The sequence below is a fragment of the Protobothrops mucrosquamatus genome, unplaced genomic scaffold (genome assembly GCF_001527695.2).
Source record: "Protobothrops mucrosquamatus isolate PMUCROS unplaced genomic scaffold, P.Mucros_1.0 scaffold1887, whole genome shotgun sequence".
NCBI classification, from domain to species: domain Eukaryota; kingdom Metazoa; phylum Chordata; class Lepidosauria; order Squamata; family Viperidae; genus Protobothrops; species Protobothrops mucrosquamatus.
This window is the reverse complement of record NW_015388013.1, coordinates 108402-131192: the sequence shown is the minus strand read 5'-3', so window position 1 is coordinate 131192 and position 22791 is coordinate 108402. Positions and strand designations below refer to the sequence as shown.

The window sequence follows — 22791 nt, the reverse complement described above, 5'->3', positions numbered from 1 at the left end:
TTCTCACCAAGATTTAACAGTACATGGCCCCATCCATTGTCCCTTTGATGCAGTGAAGTTGTCCTGTCCCCTTAGCAGAAAAACACACCCAAAGCATGTTTCCATCTCCATGTTTGATGGTGGTGTTAGTGTTCTTGGGGTCATAGGCAGCATTCCTCCTCCTCCATACACGGTGAGTTGAGTTGATGCCAAAGAGTTCGATTTTGGTCTCATCTGACCACAACACATTCAGCCAGTTCTCCTCTGAATCATTCAGATTTTCACTGGCAAACTTTAGACAGGTGTCATGGTTCCGACAGATGAAACTCTTCAAAGAACTTTGAGGAATTATTTTCATGGTGGCACACACAACTCCTGACATAATTTTCCACATCCCATTTTAACCCCGGCCACCAGAACTGCTGACGGATGAGATTTAGAGTTTTTAAATATCCAAGTGTCCAGCCTGTTTTATGTCATGGCTGTGTTTGAGAGCGTTAAGATGGAGGGCTTCTGGCAAGTACAATTTCCCTCCCTTGTAAGCCAAACCATCCCTACATGTTAGGGAGGTTGGATTGTCCTTGAACCATTGATCGGTGAGGAGCTCTTGTTTTATTTTCTTTGCCGCAGGATCATCAGGATTAGGGGCCCTGTGAGGCGTGAGTTGAACAGCAGTTTGTGGATTGGAGATAATTGCCTCATTAATCTCTTCGCACTGGCTTTTGTACTGGGGCAGTCTGGATAGAGCATCAGCTAGGAAGTTTATCCCTCCCGAAATGTACTTTAAAGTTAAAACGATTAAAGTATTGGGCCCAACACACCTGTTTCAGGGACAATTTGCGGGGAGTTTTCAGTGCTTCTAGATTTTTGTGATCTGTCCATACTTCAAAAGGCACCTTGCTCCCTTCTAGATAGTGTCTCCAGTTTAACAGAGCCCATCTGATTTCAAAAGTCTCCTTTTCCCAGATCACCCACCTCTTTTCACTCTCAGTATATTTTTTTTTTGAGGTGTAGGCGCAGGGTTGCAAGGCTCCACTTTGGTTCTTTTGCAGTAATACAGCTCTGACGGCCACGTCACTGGCATCGGCTTGAATTACAAAGAGCTCCCCTGGGCAGGGGGGGCTTTAGAACTGGCTCAACAGCAAATAGTCTTTTAAGATTCTCAAAAGCGGTTTGACAGCCCATAGTCCATGCTAGTGGTTGGCCCGGTCGTGCTTTCCCTCCTCCTTTATCTGTTTTGAGTAGTACTGTAAGGGGTAGGGCAATCTCAGCAAAGGAGGGGATGAATTGACAGTAGAAGTTGGCAAAACCTAGGAAGCTCTGGAGCTGTTTGCGAGTCTTTGGGGGCTGCCATTCAATTACAGCTTTCACTTTGGCTGGGTCCATTTCAATGCCCTCATTGGAAATTCTATAGCCAAGATAATCTTATTGGGTCTGGTGAAATTCACATTTTGACAGTTTAACATGAAGCTTGGCATTCAATAGTTTAACACTTCTCTCACCAGCTTTATATGATCAGTCATATTCGTGCTATATATCAGGATTTCATCAACATACACCAGAACCCCTTTGTATAAATGATCGTGTAGGATCTCATTAATTAACTGCATGAATATGACTGGGGGCCCCTGTAGTCCAAATGGCATGACTTTGAACTGATAGCTCCCCATGGGACTGTTGAAGGCAGTTTTCCACTCGTCTCCCTCCTTTATTCTCACCTGGTAATATGCCTCTCTCAGTTCTAATTTAGTGAAGACACTCCCCTTAGCCAGGTGGGTTAGTAAGTCCTTCAGGAGGGAGAGGGGGTATTTATTTTCCACACTCACCATGTTCAGATCTTTATAATCAACACAGAGACGAAGAGACCCATCTTTTTTTTCTTTAAACAACACAGGGGCTCCCATAGCAGACTTAGCCCGTTCAATGAATCCCCTCGCTAGATTTTTATCCACGTATCGCTGCATCTCCTCCATTTCGAGGGGGGACATAGCGTACATTCTCGGCCATGGGAGTTTGGCTCCTGGCACCAGTTCGATAGAGCAGTCATTGGGTATGTGAGGGGGTAGGGCATCACATTCTTTTTCACTAAATGCCTCCGCTAGGTCCCGGTATTCACTGGGGATGAGTGGTTCGCCTGGTGGCGGTGAAGCAGCCATGTGTGCTTGCTAATTAGGTGGCCTAAAGTGCCCCGCAACGTCGGTTGAATCAGTGGGGGTTTAGGCCCTATAGGTAATCTCACAGTTCTCATTCCTTTCTCCCACCAGATAAACGGTTTCCATTTGTCCAACCAGGTTAGTTCTAGGATCACAGCCTCAGTCATTTTTGGAGCCACCAGGAAGCGAATAAACTCCCAGTGCTCACCTATTTCTAGATGTAGGGGCTCAGTTAATTGCATGACAAGAGTCCCTCCCATCAGGGAGCCATCGGCTTACTCAAACCTCACGGGCTTGGAGAGCAGTTTTGCCCGTATGCCCAATTTCATGGCAAATGGCAAGCTAATGATGCAACGGGAGCATCCAGAATTGATTAGCACGTTTAAGTCTATTTGTGCCCTCGACTTAGGGATTATAAGTTTGGCAGGCAGTGAAAAAGGCGGGATGTTGTCGACTCACCATCGGGTCGTTCTCTCCTTCATCGTCACTGTCAAAGGAGGGTAGAGCAGGGGCGGGTCCACCCAGAGTCCCGGTGTCCTCCTGTTTGGGGGGTGTAATCTGGGCAACAGGTTCTTGCGTGACCCAGTTGGATTTTTCTCTCATTAGCAACGGGGAGGTTTCCTTCTCGCTTCTGGTTCTGGTCTGCTCTGTAGTCAGGGGTAGAGGACTGAACAGTTTGCTGTTCGATGTCCCTCCTATCCGCACCGGAAACACTTAATTGACGGGCATGTAGATGACCTGGGTCTTTCAGCCATCGCAGTAGTTGGAGGTTTTCGTGAGGGTGATTGCTGTTCGGGTTGCTCTGACTGCTGCTCGGATTCAGGTGAGGGAAGCTTCTTATAGCAGGCGAGCTGAACGTCTAGCTTCACCGCTGCCTGGTACCATTCTTGCAGCTGATCAGGTACTGCTCGATAGATGCAGGCCTGAGAGAGGTGGTTGTCTAATCCCTCAATGAAGTGATAGATTAGGAATTGCTCAGGCCACCCCTCTATTCGACCTGCTATCTTGCGAAACTCTCGCACGTACTCCAGGGCAGGCCTGCTGGCTTGTTTTATTTTGTGGATTTGTTCTCTTGCTTCGAGACCAATGGATGGGTCCTCAAATCTTTCTCTCAGCCCTAGGAGGAAGAAGTGAGGGTCCTCCAATTCGGGGGCTTGCTCATTATATAAATTGCTCAGCCATTCGGATGCTTTTCCCTCTAGGGCATCACATTCTTTTTCACTAAATGCCTCCGCTAGGTCCCGGTATTCACTGGAGATGAGTGGTTCACCTGGTGGCAGTGAGGCAGCCATGTGCACTCGTTCATTGGGTGGCCTAAGGTGTCCGGCAACATCGGTTGAATCAAAGGGGGGTTTAGGCCCTATAGGTAGTCTCACAGTTCTCATTCCTTTCTCCCACCAGATAAACGGCTTCCATTTGTCTAACTAGGCTAGCCCTAGGATCACCGCCTCAGTCATTTTTGGAGCCACCAGGAAGCGAATAAACTTCCAGTGCTCATCTATTTCTAGGCGTAGGAGCTCAGTTAATTCCCATCCCATCAGGTCCCTCCCATCAGGGAGCCATCGGCTTGCTCAAACCTCACGGATTTGGAGAGCAGTTTTGCTCGTATGCCCATTTTCATGGCAAATGGCAAGCTAATGACGCATCGGGAGCATCCAGAATCAACTAGTACAGTGGTGGCGAACCTTTTAGAGACCGAGTGCCCAAACTGCAACCTGAAACCCACTTATACATCGCCGGGTGCCGGGGGCGTGGCCAGGTGGGTGTGGTCAAGTGGGCGTAACCACAAAAATGGGTGTAGCCAAGTGGGTGTGGTCACCAAATGGGCGTGGCCACCTCGATGTTGCTCCTGGGGCAAGGCAAGGTGAGGCAGGGGCTAGGGCAGGTTGCAGACAAAGGGGGCTCCGGTGAGGAGGAGGTGGAAGATTTAAGCAAGCTTGGCACCGGAGCCTTGGCTAAGCTGATGGCTCTACTTCGCTGGAAGCAAAAGCACGGTGAAATAAGTGGGCTCGACCTCTCTAGGCACCAGGCTCCACGGCAGCGTAGCTCTGCCCCTTCTCTGGCTTCGGGGGTCTCTTGCTGAAGAGAGAGAGAAGCGGGGGAGAGGACGGACGGACGGCAGGCAGCCAGCCCAGCTCGCCTGGGCTGTCGCATGTTGCCTGCAACATTCGGAAAGCTCTTCTTCCCCCGAATGTGCCGCTTCTCCTTACTCCCTGCGTGGCTGAGGATGCGAGACTCCCGCCTGGTCAGCTGCCTGGCTCCGGTTTCCTTGTTCGCCGCGACCCCTCGCCCCAGCTTGCCGTGCCAGCTGCTGGGCTGGGCGGGGGGTTGCTGAACCCTTTGCATGGGGTGGCCGCCACCGCCTCCGGCCTCGGTCCGTCTCTCCACTGCTGCGCCTGCTGCCGGGAAAAATGCCCCGGCAGGAGCTGCCTTTGCCCGAAGGCTGGGAGGAAGCTCGCGACTACGACATTGACCACGCCACCAAAACCACCAGCTGGGTCGACCCGCGGGACAGGTGAGGAAGGACGGACCGGAGGAGGCCAAGCCAGTCAGCTGGGGAGGAGCCTGCATTCTAAGGGCGACAGGTGCCTGGAGCAGTCTGTGCCTTGGTAGGGATAGGAAGGGAAGAACTTGGCCGCGGAAAGTACATGGGCCCGGGAACGCGTGTGCGTGTTTGTCTGCTCGTCAGGTCGCTCTCTCCCTCCCCCTAGTATTGTTCCTGGCAGGTCAGGATGGTTTGAGAGCGATCTCTGAAGATTTGGGCCAGTATTAGGCAGGCGGAGAGGGCGCGGGGCGGGCTGCACAAGGGGAAGCCGGCTGCAAATTTATGGGAAATGCCGGCGGCCGTGGGGTGTTTTCTAGCCGCTGGGCCGGGCTCTTTGGCCTCGGCCTTCCCCGATGCCCCCCGGCTTGTCCGCTGCTATCAGTGGCAGGCGGAGAGGGCGCGGGGCAGGCTGCACAAGGGGAGGCCGGCTGCAAAATAACGAGAAGTGCCGGCGGCTGCGGGGTGTTTTTTAGCCGCTGGGCCGGCTGCGAAATTGCAGGAAATGCAGGCAGGGTGTTCTGGGGCCGCTGGGGTGTCCGGTGGCCAAGCAGAGGAAGCTCAGCGGCAGGCCAGAGACGAAACTTACCGCTTTTACTTGTTCTCTCTCTTGCTTTCTGCTGCTTGTTTTCTCTCGCTTTCTGCCGCTTGTTCTCTGTCTCGCTTTCTGCCACATGCTCCGAAACCGAAACTTCCTTAGTTTATATAGAAAAAAGCTACGCATGTGCAAAGAGGAGGGAGGCAGGAACGGCTCTGCGTGCCATAGGTTCGCCACCACTGAACTAGCACTTTTAAATCCGCCTGTGTCCCTGACTTAGGGATTATGAGTTTGGCAGGAAGTGAGAAAAGTGGGACGTGTCGGCTCACCATCGGATCGTTCTCTCCTTTATCGTCACTGTCAAAAGAGGGTAGAGCATCCTCCTGTATGGGAGATGTGATTTGGGTAACGGATTCCTGTGTGATCCGGTTGGATTTCTCTCTCGTTGGCTGCTGAGCAGATTTCTTTCTCGCTGCTGGTCCCGGTCTACTCTGCTGTTGGAGGGAGGGGACTGGGCAATTCTCTGCTTGATGTCCCTACTGTCCGCATCAGAAGCACTTGATCTGTGGGCCTGCAGGTGGCTTGGTCTTTCAGCAGTCACAGCAGTTTGAGGTTTTCAGGGTGGTGTTTGCCCTTTGCTCTGGCCTCTGGCCTCTGCTCGGCTTCAGGTGGGGGAGGTTTCTTGTAGCGGGTGAGCTGAACGTCTAGTCTTACCGCTGGCTGGTACTCTTGCAGTTGATACTCTTGCAGTTGATCAGGTACTGCTCAATAGATGCATGCCTGAGAGAGGTGATCGTCCAACCCTTCTTTGAAGTGGTGGACTAGGGACTGCTCAGGCCACCTCTCTATGCGACTGGCTATCTTGCAAAATTCTCATACGTGCTCCAGAGCACACCTGCCGCCCTGTTTTATCTTGTGGATTTGTTCTTCTGCTTTGAGGGCAATGGATGGGTCCTCAAACCTTATTCTCAGTCCTAGGAGGAAGTGGTGGGTGTCCTCCAATTCTGGGGCTTGCTCGGATGCCTCTCCCTCTAAGCTGGACGCAATCACATCGACCATAGCGGCTGGGTCCAGTTAGAGATAGGTACAACGATTTAAATGAGAGCGCACTTGGTTGAGAAAAAAAATCAGCTTCTCGGTCCCCATCGAAGGTTGTTCTAAAAAGTGGAGTAATCAATGGCTGCTGATTCAATAGCTGCTGGGGGCCCCACCGTGGCTGTTGCACCCCCAGTTGTTGCTGGGCCCCCCACCCTGGCTGCTGCTGCATTTCCAGGGGGTGGCACATTCGGGGGCTGTTGCCATTCCCCCTGCTGTTGGTCTGCCGGGAGCTGTGTCATCCTCAACTGCTGTAGGCCCCCTGCGGCCTCGGAGGGGGTTGTTGCTGGATCTCCATCGTCTGCGGGCCCCTCAGTGGTTGCTGTACATTAGGGGGCAGCAACCATCCCCCTTGCTGCGGCCTTTCTCCCACCGGTTGCTGGTCTTCTGGCCTCTGCATTACCCACAGTTGTTGCAAGGCCTCTATTAGCTGCTGCAGGTTCAGAGACAGCTGATCTCCCACCTGCAGGGGTTGCCATATTCCCCATTGCTTCAGGGGGCCCAGATTGGGTGATCGATATGCACACCGGTCTGAGGAATGGTTGTCCTGGCAACTGCGCAGGCCCTCACATCGTCAGTGGCGGTCAGGGCTTCTGAAGGGGCGGGGACTGGAGCTGTCTCTCTCTGTGGGGCTGGAGGCCCTGGTAGGGGCTTCAGGGACAGGAAGGCTGCCTGAGCTGCGAAGGAGGGGCTGGGTGTTCCTCTTGGCAGGAGTTGAAGGCATCCCCATCGATCATCCTGATCGCTGGCATGTGGGGAATGGGAAGGTTGCTCTCCGCTTCTCATTTCTAGCCCCTCAAGTTTTTCCACCAGCTTCTCCACTGACTGACTACTAGCTGCAGACAGTTATTTCCACTCACCCGAGTCCTCAGTGGCAGACGACCTGGTAGCTCTTCAAGCTGGGAAGCTTGAAAAAGCTTCTTCTCCATCAGCACGCTGGCTGTCGCTCCCCCCCCCCCCCCGAGTAGCAGCTGCTGCCAGGGTACTGGCTTCAGGCATTTTCTCTTTGTCCATGATGAAATCTTCCCTGAATCTTTGTCAGCTTATCCCTCAATTCTAGGGACAGCGACTGTGGCTCGGGACCCCTAGATAGTTAGGAAAGTTGGAGATTTTGGCTTAATGTCATGGTTCCGACAGATGAAACTCTTGAAAGAACTTTGAGGCATTGTTTACCTTAAAGAATCTTTATTCGAGCAGCATAGCATCAGCATATAAATAAGCGAAGCCAAAATCTGGATTCACCTCCCCTTAACACATAGTATCAAACACACGATGGTCTTGTAGCCCATTCCAGCCTTGTGTAGGTCTACAATCTTGTCCTTGACATCCTTGGACAGCTCTTTTGTCTTGGCCATGATGGAATTTGGAATCTGATTGATTGCTTCTGTGGACAGGTGTCTTTTATAGAGGTAACGTTGAGATTAGGAGCACTCCCTTTAAGAGAGTGCTCCTAATCTCAGCTCGTTACCTGTATAAAAAACACCTAGGAGCCATAAATCTTGCTGAGTGATAGGGGATCAAATACTTATTTCACTCATTAAAATGCAAATTAATTTATCTTTTTTGAAATGTGTTTTCCTGGATTTTTTTGTTGTTATTCTGTCTCTCACTGTTAAAATAAACCTACCGTTAAAATTATAGACTGATCATTCCTTTGTCAGTGGGCAAATATACAAAATCAGTAGGGGATCAAATAATTTTTTCCCTCACTGTATATATAAATAAATAGAAAAAAAAGAGCTTGGTATTTTAGAAACTCATCAAATATCAACCAATATTTTATTCTTAAAACAAAAATACAAGAATCTGACAATAATATTCAAGTTTACTGGCAAATAAGTTTTAAAAAGTGAAAGAGATATATAAAGAAATAAAAAAAATACTAAAAGTCACATTATCGCTAATACTAAAAATATTAGTATACATTTTGTAGAGGTTTTTATGGAGCTAAACACTTCTGAAAATTTGCAAGATAAAAAAAATCAACTAGCATCTCAACAAACTAAATTACCCAGAATTAATTAACAATGGAAAATCTCCAAACCCTGATGGATTAACAGCCAAATTCTAAAAGGCATTTGGATATTCTTATACCAGAATGTTTGTCTTTAAGCAATGCACTATATCAGGAAAATTGTCTTCCCTTATCCTGGCACTGTTCTAATTCCCAAATGAAATAAAAAGACCAGTTAGAAGTTTTTTCTTACAGACCCATTTCTTTTAATCTTGATTATCAATTATTTATTAAACTATTTTATAATTTATATAATTACATATTTAAATTATATCATTTATAATTTAAGCCAATCATATTAGTTGTAGGAAAAAAATATTCATCCTTATCAATCAAGTTTTACTCCAAAAAGAAATGTCTAGTCCTATCAGAAAATTGCTAAGTATTATTTATTTTTTATAAAACCAACATTATCTTCCTTATCAATATGCTCATTAGATATCTTTTAAGCTTTTGATTGTGTGGACAGACTATTTTCTTTATTGAAAAAATGTGGGTTTGTGGCAGAGAGAGGGGGTAAAGGATGGGAAAAGTTTTGAGACACGCATCCTGGAGCTGCTGTCTTCGCATGCATGGGCTTTACTTCCTCAAAGCCTAGCAAGACTCAGCAGAGGCCTGCAGTCTCCTGATTGCTAACTGATCAGTGAAGAGGTCTAACCCACAAGCATGGCAAAAATGCCACCAGTGGATGAATCACTAAGCTGTCTCCTTGATGTTTCAAAGCATCAGGGCTTCTCACAGCCAAGTGCATAGGTTGTTTGGAAGCCTCTCTACCATGGGCCTAATCTAGTTGGGCTCTTCCCCTTTGCTGGGTGTTTTTGGCTTTGCAAAGCTTTTTATTATTTATCTGCCTCCCTTTTGGACCCAGGTGGGTGGCAGGCCTCCCCGAGTCTCCCCCATCCAAGACACCCTGTGCTCCATTTAATAACTGCATCAAAAAGAGTAGGGATGAGATATAGTTAAGCAAGGCCATTTTGCTTAACAACCATCACAACTTGCAACCATAATGGACAGGTTCCATTACAGTCGTAGGTCAAGGACTACCTGTAGTCAAGTACTAATTGAAACATTTAATGATAAAATTTAACTGGTATCTCAGATTCTCAAAATTTTGTTGGCAATTCAGGCATTGGGTTGAAATCTTGCCCTGTGGCAACTTGAAAAGGCATAAAGCCAGTGCTTGTGTGTACAATGCTGTTATAAGCCATTTCAGCAAGTGACAAGAGGTCAGTCCAGTTGTCTTGTTGGTAGTTAATAAAGCACCTTAAGTATTGTTCTAGTTCGTTTGTTCTGTCCCACCATTCGTTTGCGGATGGTGATTAGAACTCAAGCCCTGATCTGTCCCCAAAAGATCCAAAAATGCCCTCCAAAACTTTGAAGTGAATTGGACCCCTCTACCAAAAAATATGCAACATGGGGCCCCATGCAAGCAAAATACATGATGGAGGAACAGTTTTGCTAGAGCTTTGGCGATGGGGATCTTCTGGCATGGAATGAAGTGGACCTGTTTTGAAAACAAATCAGTCGCTACCCAAATGACCATATTTTCCATGCTTTCTGGCAGTTCTACTACAAAATCCACAGAAATCTGTCTCCAAGGTGCTGAAGGCTCCGCCACTGGTTGCAGGAGGCCAAGCATTTTTCCTTGCCTCCGTTTGGCTGCTGCACAGGTCGGACAATTAGACACATAGTTTCAATGTCCTTTTTAAGGGAAGGCCACCAAAATTGTCTTTAAGAGATATAGGGCTTTTACAAACCCAAAGTGTCCTGCCAATTTCAAATCATGGCAAGTTTGCATAGTTTTTAGTCTCTGACTGGCTGGGACACACAATTTCCCTTCTACCCAGGCCAGCCCTTCCTGTACTGAGCAAATGTTCTTGTGGTTAAGGAACCACTCAACTTTCTCTAGGGCAGCAGTTCTCAACCTGTGGGTCGCGACCCCATTTGGGGTCAAACGACCATTTCACGGGGGTCGCCAAACAACGCAGTCCGCCATTTATTTTTACCCTTTTCCTTAGCTGTGCTACTCCCTCTGCTTGGCAGCAGCCTGCATGCACAAACTTTACCAAATGTGCCCTGCAGGAGGTGTGTGAAGAGCGCAGGCGCAGAGCAAGGCCCAGCCCTCCCCAGGGACTCATTTCAGATTTACGCCGCAAAAGTTTTTCTCATGCAGAGAGGAAAAACAATTGCAGAACACTCGGGAATCCCTTGCAAGGCACCAGGTACCTTGGTGCTTATTTCCTAATGCCTTCCCCCCCCCGTGTTTTCTGCTCCACCCCAAATTCGCCTCCCTTCCACTCTCCTTAAGCAGCCATTTATGGTCTTAATACAGCCCTCAGTATGTCTCCTTTTCCACACCCCCTAAAAGTCTTCATTCAGGCAGGCTTCCAGAGGTCGGCTGGCAGGATGCAAGTAAACCCTCCACCCTGTCCTGCTGCCTCCCACGGCGCCGCTCCGCCCCGTGTCACAGAACTGCTGGCGTTATGCTTGGGCGGAAGACTTTTTTTTTTACAAATGGGGCGGGTGGGCAGGCAGGACCCCGCCCGCCAAGTCGCCACCTCTCCATCGCCCTCCGTCAGCCGGCTCCGTCGCCAACCTCCCAGCTGACAAGCGCAGGAGTTCGGCGCTGCGGTGGCCTCCCCTGCGCCCTCCGCACCGGCCAAAGCTTTGCCTGACGTTCCAGCTGACCGGCGCAGGTCCAGGGGTCGTCAGCTGACGGGCACAGGAGGTAGGCGCCGCGGCGGCCTCCCAGCCGCCTGCTTCATGCAAGCCCTTGCAACTGCTCCAGCCAAAGAAGCAGGCGGCTGGGAGGCCGCCACGGCGCCTACCTCCTGCGCCCATCAGCTGACGACCCCTGGACCTGCGCCGGTCAGCTGGAACGTCAGGCAAAGCTTTGGCCGGTGTGGAGGGCGAAGGGGAGGCCGCTGCAGCGCCGAACTCCTGCGCTTGTCAGCTGGGAGGTCCGGTGACGGAGCCGGCTGGCGTGGAGGGTGGTGGGGAGGTGACGGCTCGGCGGGCGTGGTCCTGCCTGCCCGCAAATGTCGGGCCCACCCATGCCATCTGTAAAAGAAAAAAATCTTCCGCCCAAGCATAACTTTTAAGGATTTTAAGGATCTTTGAGAGGGAGAGAGAAATAGAGAGAGGGAGCTGAGCTGAGCCGGTCCTCACGTCTCCTGGTTGCCCGGCCGCCCTCCGCACTGCGCCGGAGCCTCCCCCCACCACCCGGCCCACTTCCCTCGCCATCGGAGGCCGCCTCGGCCCTCCGGCGCCCGGCGCAGCCCTGGGGCTGGCGGGCAGGAGCAGCTCCTTCCCAGCTCACCGGGCTCCAGGTCTCAGAAGTGGCCAGGTGGCGGGGAAGAGGGCGAGGTGGCGGCGATGCCCGCATGTGCATTGGAGGCCAGCCAGCCAGCCCGGGAGGGGAGAAGCGGCACCTTCCAAGTGGGAGCTGGCGCTCCGGCCGCGCCCCTCTCGTGTGCGACAAATCGGGGAAGGGTTTGGCGGTGAAGGGCTGCGTGGCATGGAAAGGGGCTCCAACGACCCCACCGCTGCGATGGCGCTTAGGAGGCTGAAGGGGCGGGCAGGTCCCGGAGGGGCGGCTGGGAGAGGGCAAGAGGTGCCGGGATGAGGATGGAGGGCTCCAGGTTGGCGGGCGCTAGAGGACGGCCAGCAACTCCGAGGCGCGCGGATCCTCCGCACGTCTTCTGAGGCCCCGGAGGTGACACCGCTTGGCTCTCCGCCAGGCTCTTCGCCAGAGCCTGCCCCCCTCCCCGGGCAATTGTACGGAGCTGCTTGTGTGTCCTTGGCAGCGCCTGCAGGCAAGGCTGTGTACCCAAGCCGAAACGCCGCGCTTTTCCTACCACTTCTCCTCCCGTTGGTCAAAGAGGCAGACACGATTTCCCTTTCTCTGGTTCTTTTCATCTGTGCTGGAAAGGACAATTTGGGCTATTTTATTACTGGTACCTGTTGCTTGTTTTATTACTTGTTGCCTTTGCTGAACCAGGGAAAATTGGTTAAAGTTATTTTCAGGAGCTGCAGAATGCCTCCAAATAAAGCCGCAGCAATTACCCGGCCAATTTTCCCTGCTAGGGCATCTGTGTGTGTCTCCAGACCTTACTGGACTACCATCCCCAGCAGCCCTAAAAAGCACTGTGGAAGAGTGGGGAATGCTGGGAGTTGCAGTTCATCACCATCTGGGAAAACATGACTCTCCAAAGATCATTCCTTCCTTCCTTCCTTCCATCCATCCATCTCCTTCCCTTCCCCTTCAATCTCTCCTTCCTTCCTTCCTTCCTTCCTTCCTTCCTTCCTTCCTTCCTTCCTTCTTTCCTTCCTTCCTTCCTTCCATCTCCTTCCCTTCCCCTTCAATCTCTCCTTCCTTCCTTCCTTCCATCCATCTCCTTCCCTTCCCCTTCAATCTCTCCTTCNATCTCCTTCCTTCTCCATCTCCTTCCTTTCCCCTTCAATCTTCCTTCCTTCCTTCCATCTCCATCTCCATCCCTTCCCCTTCAATCTCTCTCTCCTTCCTTCCTTCCCCCTTCAATCTCCTTCCTTCTCCATCTCCTTCCTTTCCTTTTCAATCTTCCTTCCTTCCCCTTCCCTCCCTCCCAACATTTGTGAGCAAGGAAGAGTAAGCTTCTCCAGCGAGCATTGCTATATTGTTTTTGCGATTAATCACCATGCTTTAATTATGTTCAATTCGTAACAATGAAAATACACCCTGCATATCAGATATTTACATTACTATTCATAACAGTAGCAAAATTAGTTATGAAGTAGCAACAAAAATATTTTTATAGTTGGGGGTCACAACATGGCCACGCCCACTCGGTGGCCACACCCACTTGGCCACACCCCTGGCACCTGGTGATGTATAAGTGGTTGGGGGTCACCACAACATGGGGAACTGTATTCTGGGGTCACGGCATTAGAAAGGTTGAGAACCACTGCTCTAGGGCTTTTTGAAGACCAGGGTAGCAGTGTTGTCTAGAGGCAATCCCCCATTTTGCTTGCGCTCTCATGGTTACTCGGGCCACTAATTACCGTGCTGGGAGCAAAGGATTGATCACTTCCGGGTTTTCACTATTACATTGTGGTAGCAGCAACAGGGCACCGGCTAGGAAACTTCCCCCCCCCCAATAAATAGGGTGAAATTAAAATGCTGAAAGTGTTGTGCCCACCATGCCTGCTTGGGAGACAATTCCCTTGGAGTTTTCAGAGCTTCTAAGATTTTGTGGTCAGTTCAGACCTGAAAAGGGATTTTACTCCCTTCCATGAAATGTCTCCAGGTGAGGAGGGCCCTCCTAACTGCATAGGCCTCTTTTTCCCACATTGCCCAGCATTGCTAAGTTTCTGTCAGTTTTTTCAATGTGTAATCACGGGGCTGTAATTGGCCCTCCTCATTTTCCTGGAGTAGTATGGCTCCAACAGCTACATCACTGACATCAGCCTCAATAAAAAAAGGCTTTTCATGGTCTGGATGCTTTAGCATTGGTTCAATGGAAAAAAGTCTTTTTAACTTTTTGAATGTGGCTTGGCATTCCAAAGTCCATTTAGTGGCTGGCTGAGTTTCAATTTGTCCACCCCTTTTATTCTCAGCAAATTAGTGCAAGGGATGGGATGAATTGCCTGTTAAAATTTGCAAAACCCAAGAAACTCTGCAGCTGTTTTCTGGTATTAGGAGGTGCTCACTCTAATACAGCCCACACTTTCACCGGGTCCATCTCCACCCCCTCGTAGACCAAGTAGTCAATTTTTTCTTTGTGGAATTAGCACTTTGAAAGCTTAGCGTACAGTTTGGCAGAGCAGAGTTTATTCAGAACCACTCTGATCAATTTCACGTATTCCATTTTTGTTTCAGTGTAAATTAATATATCGTCAAGATACACCAAAACCCCTTTGTACAGGTGCTCATGGGGCACTTCATTTATCAGCTGCATGAACACCACAGGAGCTCCTTATAATCCAAAAGGGAGCACTTTGAACTGGAAGCACCCCAGAGGACAGTTAAAAGCAGTTTTCCATTCATCCCTCTCCTTAATTCTGACTTGGTAATATGCTTGCCTTAAGTTCAGTTTAGAAAATTTTCTGCCTTTTGAAAGGTGGGCCAGCATATCTTTCATGAGTGGAAGGGGGTATACATTTTCCATGCACATTGCATTAAGACCCTCTGTAATCAATGCAGAGTCGAAGGGACCCATCTTTCTTCTCCCAGAGCAGAACTGGGGTGGCTGCCCTGAGTCAGGCCGGTTGAATGAAGCCTTAGGCCAAGTTTTTGTCTCTAAACGTGCACAGTTCAGCTAACTCTCTTGGAGTCATGGAATACAGTTTTGGTTTTGGCAACTTGGCTCCAGGGACAATCTTGATAGCACAATCTTTGGGTCAATGGGGAGGGAGTTTGTCTGAATCTCTCTCGCTAAACACATTGACTAAATCATGGTATTCTCGGGGTATGCCCTGCAGCAATTTGCTTTTCGAGGCAGCCGCCACTTCTCTACAGGGTTCCTTCCTTGCCTTGCAGCTGCTGTTGCATTAAACTTGCTCCCTCTTTGGGAACTTCAGGAGTCCCATCCTCCAATCCACCTGTGGGTTCCATTTTCTGAGCCAAGCCGCTATAAAGGTTAGAGTCTCAGAGTGACTTCCCATGGCTAGGCCCAGGGGCGAAGGTGGCGAAGGTGGCTGGGACTCCCCCTGCAACTGACCTGTCTAGTTGACAGAAAGCTATCGGGTTCTTTAATCTCCTCAGGCGGACCCCCGGTTTTCCTACCAAGGTTGGGCTTATCAAGCATCTGATACACCCCGAATCTAGCAATGCTTTTAGGGCCACTTTCCTTTCCATGCCTGTAATTAACAATTTTATGGGCATGGTTACTGGCATGATCGGCCCACTTACCAGGGAGTCATCATTGTAGTCGCTATTGGAGGATCCCGGGTCTTCTTCTGATGGGGTCGGAGTTCCCTCTCCTGGTTTGGAAGAGGGATGGAACTCTACGACCTCAGCACTCTTTAGGACTGTGTCCTTGGTGTGCTGTGTGGGCTTTGCCGGCTTTTCTCCTGGCAGCTGGTCTCTTTTCTTTGCTGGGGTCTTCATCTGGCACTCCACTGCCCAGTGACCCTCTTTTCCACATTTGAAGCAGGCAGTTGAGTGGGGCTTGGGGTCTCCCTCATCTTCTCAAGTGAAGACCATTTCCATACTCTGCTGGATCGGTACTGGCTCTGTGCCTGGTTGATCTCTGCTTCTTTGGCCAGGATGCACCAGTCATGGAGGCAAGCAGGGACCCCTCTGATGATGCAGGCATGGTACAGATCATCGTTCAGCCCGTCCTTAAAACAGCTCACCAGGATGTCTCCATCAAACTTGATGCCAAGAGGGGGTGCCTTCCATTCCTGCTGACAGGGTCCCCCTCCACTGACTCTCTGGGCATTTGCAATGCAAGGGTCCCTTCGGGGAAGGCTGACTGGTGTGGTTGTCACCCTCTCAGTGGATTCAGCAGTGCCGGCAGCTATCTCTGGGGTTGGCTTCCTTGTGCCTCTCATCATCTCTTTCCATGTGAGCTATGGCCTCTCACGTCTTCAGGCTCTGGAAAGCTTCCATCATGAAGTGCATTGCTCACTTCATGGGGCGGTCAGCATGGTCTGATTCTTCCTCCAGTTTGCCATCATCATATAGCGCTTCCATCGTCCAGCCATGTTGTCAGTTGCCTCAGGTGAGGGTGACACCTTTGGTTCTTCCTTCCTAGTCCTCCTTCTTCCCTATGCCAACTGATCATCTCAGCTTCAAGGAATCTTCCAGGGTGGCAGCTTCCTCTGTCCATCGAGTGGAGTTTGTGTTAGGGTAAGTTCTGGTGGAGGTCTTCCCCAACACTCAGCTTCTTCATGCTTGCTGCCCTGGTTAGACATTGTGTGCACGGTACCCAGGGTAGGGTAGGTGCCGCTCAAGGTTGAACACTTTGCAGATCCTGCCTAAGGTAAGGTCTTGCCTCAGCTATTCCCTCAAGAAAGTCAAACTTTTGAAGCAGACATCATTTCAAAAGGATCTTTTATTGAGAGATAGTGATTGCAGAGAAAGCAGGCAGGATCTAAAGTTAGTGTGTGAAAATGTTACATTAAACCCCATTGTACAAAACCCTTCCCAACTGCCCAGTCCATAGGGAGCCAATCCAGAGGTGTGAAAATGTTGTGAGAACTCCGAGCTGAGAAGGCGATAAGAAGTTGTTTTCAGGCGCCATGACCTTGGTTCTCCAGAGATAAGACAAAGCAGATGGCCCCAGGCTCCTCCCTCCCCCTCCCATTTCCCAGGAGGATCAAAGAAAAGAAGAACAAAGTAAAATGGATGAATCACAGAAAAATCCCGAGATTCCTCCCTCCACCAGAATGGCAGTGTCCCAATAAGGATCTATGGGGACCTGACCAATGTGCTCTCTTCATCCGACGCAAGAAATGCAAATGCTGGTTTGCACACTTCACTAAAGATAATATAAGAAGAGACCAAGTCAGATTGTTAATTATCTGCGTCCCCAGGTACTTAATACTACTGCCCACCTCCACAGCTGCATCCTTGTTATAAAGTGGAGTATATGCCGGCTCTTTCTAAAATCAATAATGATCTCCTTTGTTTTATTAACACTCAAAATGAGGTTACTTTTATTGCACCAGTCCACCAAAGCCTTCACCTCCTCCCTATAAGAATCTTTGTTATCATTACAGATAAGGGCCATCACTGCCGTGTCACCCACATACTTCACAATATGATTCATAGCAAACTTAGCACAGCAGTCATGGTTCATCAAGGTGAACAGTAACGGACAGAAAATACAGCCCTATGGGGAACTCAAAAAGATGGAATTGGAAACTTTCCTTCCAACTCACACAAACTGAAGCCTATCAATAAGAAAGTCAAGTATCCAGTTATGTAAAGAAGTATTAAAACCTAATAGCCCCAGTTTGTTTACCAAATCCTGAGGAATGATTGTGCTGAATACTGAACTAAAATCAACAAACAGCTGTCATGGTTCAGAAAGATGAAACTCTTCAAAGAACTTTGAGGCATTGTTTACTCTAAAGAACCTTTATTCGAGCAGCATAGCTTCAGCACATACATAGTCAAAGTCAAAATCTGACTTCCCCTCCCTTCAGCACATAGATCAAAGCACAATTCCCTCCTACAACTAACAGTCATAAACCACATTCTCCAATTAGTTTGAAATGCTGGCTTTCCGCCCAGTTCGTTATCCCGCCAAGCATTATCAGCTCTTATTACAATATTGTATGTCTAACTAACTCCCATCACATTCCTCCCCCTCCCCCAGTATCATCTAATTCTAAGAGTAAAGGCTGCATCTCCATATGTTGTCAAAGCAAGAACATCCAATGTTAGCAGCGTTGACAACAGCATTCGCACATGAGTATTCTTCTCCAGGTGCATCAAACTAAGATAAAGACACAAGAAAGTGCATCAATTCTATAAAGTGATTCTTCCGATAAGCAAACTGTAATGAGTCAAATATAGGGGCACTGGTATATAAGTCTAAATGCTATTGCTATTGCTATCCTTGTCAGTATCTGCTTTGAGGCACATAAACCCAATCCACAGCAGAATAGACACACAATATGAGTACTAGGACACTTGCAGGTATGATTTGTAAAAAAAAGCCCATAAATTGATGGTTTCAAATAAGCAGTTAAACATAGCAAAATAAAAAACAATAGTGCACCAGCAAGATTTAACCTTATTCTCAAAATATATTTTAAAACTGGAATTTTATTTTTAAAAAATAATAAAAATTATTAATAGTAACGTAATAGTCTGACAATAAAAAGTAAGTAAGGCCATCCTACCTGGTCAGGCAGAAAGGGCAAGTTACAGACCCTGTCAGCTTTTACTGGGAGGGGTCCAGGAAGAGACATTTCTCTGCCATTGACTCCGTCCTACGGAACATCCAGCCCCATGAGGTCAGCCAAGTTTGGAGAGGGAATGATGCCACCTGCCTTGAAAGAAACTTTCCCTAGATCTGGCCACGTTCATCAAGTATAATTCCCTTTTAGAAATGGTTATAAAGGTTGTGGTCTGGCGTCAACTGCAAAACATCCCAGAGGCGGCAGATTATGGGTCCTTTTTATTCAGATTCAGATCTAGCCATGGAATAGAAACCATACATAAGACTTACTTTTCAGTAGATCTACTCCTTCCTAAATGGATGGTTTGGAAGGGAGGGGCAGAGGGAGGAGTATCTGTAGGCCATTCCAGTACTGTAAGTACTGCAGGGTTCTTCTCTCTCTCTCCACCCCTACTGTTTAACACTTTCACAAAGACTTAAGAGAGTCAACCATCAATTTGGGAGAAGATATCATGAGTATGCTGATATATATCTCCACCCCAGGGTAGAGATATGCTGATATATATTTCCACTTGCTTGTGCAAGTGGAGCTGCACGCACACATGTGCGTGCCGGGGGCTGCGCGCACACATGTGTGTGCCGGCCTGCCACTCACACAGCCCAGTTGCAAATAGGCCATGGCCAGGTAGTGGGCCCTGGCCCACAGGTTGAGGACCCCTGTTTTAGAGGTTAAACTCTGAACATCAGTACATCTAATCATAATGTTTTTGATAGTGAGTTTATATTATAATAATGCTATTAGGACTATTGGTCACTATTTTTCCGCTTTTATTGTATCTGCTATGTAGAGGATGCCTGACAGAATAAAGATCTCAATCCCTATGTTCTCCATATTCCTTGTTTTTCGCTTCCTATTTAATCCTTTTAATCTTAATCATTTTGTATTAACTTTACCTTTTATTACACTGTAAGCCACCCAGAGTTGCTGTAACAGTGACATGGGCAGCATAAAATTTTAATTAATTAATTAAACTGCAGGAGAAATGGTCATGAAGTGCTAATACTTTTGTGGTAACCCATATGGAACTCCATGGCCTAGGGGCTGCAAAAATCAGTGTATGTACCTGTTATACAAATCCAAGTAACTGGTTAACTCAGCAAACCAGAGGTACTACAGAATACACCTGCCAGAATTTTAACTGCTGCAACCAGATTTATTTCAAAGATTACCATTTTTAAAAAAAAAAAACTGCAGAATATTTCATTCAGGACCCAATTTAAGCTACTGATACATATTTCTACACTGTTTAGGGCTTCAATGTTTTCTGCCTTTACCAGTTTTTCTCAAAAACCCATTAAGAACATTGAGACTAGTGTGTAGCCTTCTCTATGCTGGCCCCCAAACTATGAAACACTTTTCCTGTTGCCTTGCTCTTTCCAAGGCAGAATTTAAGATTTCATCTTAATGCTGCTCTTAAGTTCTTAACATGTGTTACTGACATTATATTGTGACAAGCTCAGTCTTCTCCCACAGTCTTCTCCCACTCAGCCTCATTTTATTGCAAGATTGTGAGAAAACAATCTTAAGTTATCACCAGTGCACTCCCTAAGGCAATATTATGCTGCCACAATCTCAGTGTGAACAAATTCTATACTACTTGGACATCCAGCATCTTGGACACAGTGAGATAGCTTGTACTCGATGAGTATTAACGAAAGGAGTATTCTGCAAGTGAGCATGAATTCTCTTGATGATAGCCATTCTCTACTATGGTCACTTTCCCCCAATATCTGTCCTTTTTGTTTCCCCAAATAGTTTTTAAACCCCTGCCTCCCCATTTTGAGGCCAAATTCGCTCCAGATTTTCAACAAGAGGAGGAAAAGAAACCTTTGTTATTTCACTGAGGGGAAAATAACATCTATTTGTGTATATTCCATATTGATATACAAAGATTTTTATTATTAAGATTATGGCAACTGTTGAAGTAATTGTGATAAAGAATGCAAATATGCCATACCATGCTTTGTTTAAAGTGCTTTTATGTTATCTAATAATAAGGGTTCTCTGTTGTGGTGATAGAAAAGCCAAATTTGAATGCTGGTCAAAACGGTCTTCTCTCACAACCAATGTATAACCCCACTAAGATCAGGCAGAGCAAAGGCTCCTTCATTGGTGACTATGGCAACGGACCTCTACCATTCTACTTGGAAGCACCTTCTGTGGCTGGACAAAACAAGGCACATTTACAAATCAGGGAAATCCTATTCAGCAAATACTTGAAACAGAGCCAGAAAAATAAAGCCAACAATGCTGTATTGTTGTTATGCCATCAATGTTTTATTCGTTTCAAATAAATAACACCTCCTATTCATAGATTTCTAATCCAGAATAACAACAGTTAGTTCAATGCAGTGAAAAAGCTACTCTATTGCAAAATAAATTAGAACAGCATTTACATCACAGGACCAGTTCTCATTGAGCATATGTTGGAATTAGACTATAGCATTTAAGAAGGAAACGGCTCTCTAATTTCATTAGGAGAGAGGGAATACTTCATCATGAACATCCCTTCCAAACAGATTAATTTAACCGTCTATCCAAGATGTTTTATGAGATGAGCCTTTTCCCTTTCCATGCAGCCTAATCCCTGCGCCAAAATACAACCGTCCACCAGAAGGCGGGTGTCCTCTCTGCAATCACCGCGGGACCTCGGAGCAGTCGGGAAAGGCCGGGCAGCCCCGGGGAGAAACCTGGGAGAGCCTGCCCCTGACTTGCCCCCCCCCCCCGGGCGCGGAGGCCAGCCTTGTTTGGGAAGCCTTCGATACGCCCCTGAGGCCCCTCAGCCTTCTCGCCCTCTGTACTGACCTTTCCGGACGCGCCATCGCCCAACAGCACGAACTTGAGCTGCCTGTTGCCGCATTCTTCCTCCGACTCCGAATCCGACATCACCCGCCGTCCGGAAGGGAAGTTGCCTTCAGAGGGACCCCATAGACTGCCGCGCCGCCACCTCCATCTTGTCCCTTCTATTGCCCAGGAGCCGTTGGACTGGACCAACGCTCCAGCAAGCCGATCCGGCGAGAAACGGCCCCGCTGCGGAAGAAGAACGGCCACGGAACGTGGGGTGCGGAGGAAGCAGGCGCGGCAGTAAGAAGAAAAATGAACCGTGGCTGCCCGTGACCCCTGCATTGACGCAATCCCCCCTCTCTACATCGATGGTTTCTCCCAAAAACAGAACTGAATGCCAGACACTGCCTATGGCCACCGGGGGCGGGGAAACAGGTGGTAAAGACACGCCCCTTCACCTGCGCAGTGTAGGTGGTGCCTCCAATGAGGCGCCCGCAAACCTTTGACCGGTCTGAGGTAAAACCAATACCGTGAATGCATGTGGAAGAAACCGGTGCCATAGACAAGAAGTATAGTATTTATTTTTGTATGTATTTCTTAAAAAAATGATACAGCTCATGGGCTGGATGCCAAAACAAAGCAAGGTTATGGCATAGTCTTGAAAGGAGATCGGGAAGCGTGTAACTGTGGAGTTTGTCTGGCAAGAACAAAGAATGCTTATTCACGGAATATGCACATGTAAAGCTCGTAACAATACTGGGTAGTTAGAAAGCTGATAAAAGTAACAAAGAGTTAGGCATCTTGTATAGGTCAGCTAAAAGTTAGGAATAGAGATGGCCTGGAACAAATAGAATGTGTATTAGATAACTTCTGAAGCATTCATTAACCAAGTCTTAGGAATAGGGACAGTTAGAGACCAATAGAATAATTGTTAGATCATTACTAAAATGTTTATTACATGATATTTCTTGTATATCCCGGCCTCTGCTTTAGTGGAAATGAATAAAGCTTTCTTAATTCTGAGATTCGAGGTTCCTTGGCATTTTGGCCAGGATCACTTTTCTTGGAGCACTTCAATCAAAGAAAACAAAACCTGCACCTCGTGTCTGGTGTTCTTCATTGGCCCCAGCACCAGGCTCAGACCCGAATTGAGGACAATAATCTGGGGGCTCGTGCCAGGATTCCACGCCTGGATTCAATTGGAAGACACCAATGATCACTGGAGGAGGGTCCCCAGATGGGTAAGATTAGTGGCTGGAAGGTGTGTGACTGCTCTGAAAAAAACTTTCCCAATCGGTGACCAAGACTGTGTGTTTCTGCATTGTTAGCTGCACTCAGGACCCATGCTTATGGATATCTTGAAAAGCAAGGGATGTGCAGAGATCCGCATGTCTCACCAATGCTTAGAGTGGATTGAGTGAATGCAACGAGACACTGTCTAAATGAACATTTGGTCCCAGTGAAATCCTGGGTGACTTCTTAATTGAATTCAAAGGCTGAAGCCCTGAAGAAACCGAGGAGCAGGAACACCAGTGGAGGAAAAGTAAAAGGCAAACAAAGGTAAGGACTGGACAGGAGACATCCCAGGGGATAAGGGTATTCACCTAAGATACAGCCCTAAGTAAAAGACAAACAAAGGCAAAGACTGGACAGGAGACATCCCAGGGGATGAAAGGTATCTGCCTGAGATCCAGCTTTGAAATGGGAAACTGGCAGCAAAAAGGCATCCGGTTGAAGGGTGGCAGAGTTGCCAAAAGGGAAGCTACTCAAAACACACCGGTGGGTTGTATTT

At 48.1% G+C, this 22791-nt stretch overlaps 1 protein-coding gene across 3 annotated transcripts in view; it reads right to left on the bottom strand.

The window, feature by feature from the left end:
* The window catches only part of RAB28 (RAB28, member RAS oncogene family), a 194815-nt gene extending 173431 nt beyond the window's left edge, over window positions 1-21384 (bottom strand). The window contains exon 1 of one of the 3 annotated variants that reach the window (XM_015823497.1): window positions 21021-21384. In XM_015823497.1, the coding sequence (XP_015678983.1) occupies window positions 21021-21341 (321 nt within the window). In that variant the 5' untranslated portion in view covers window positions 21342-21384. The remainder of the gene's footprint in view (window positions 1-21020) is intronic. The other 2 variants (XM_015823496.1, XM_015823495.1) reach the window with 2 other exon arrangements.
* Between the last annotated feature and the right edge of the window lie 1407 nt (window positions 21385-22791).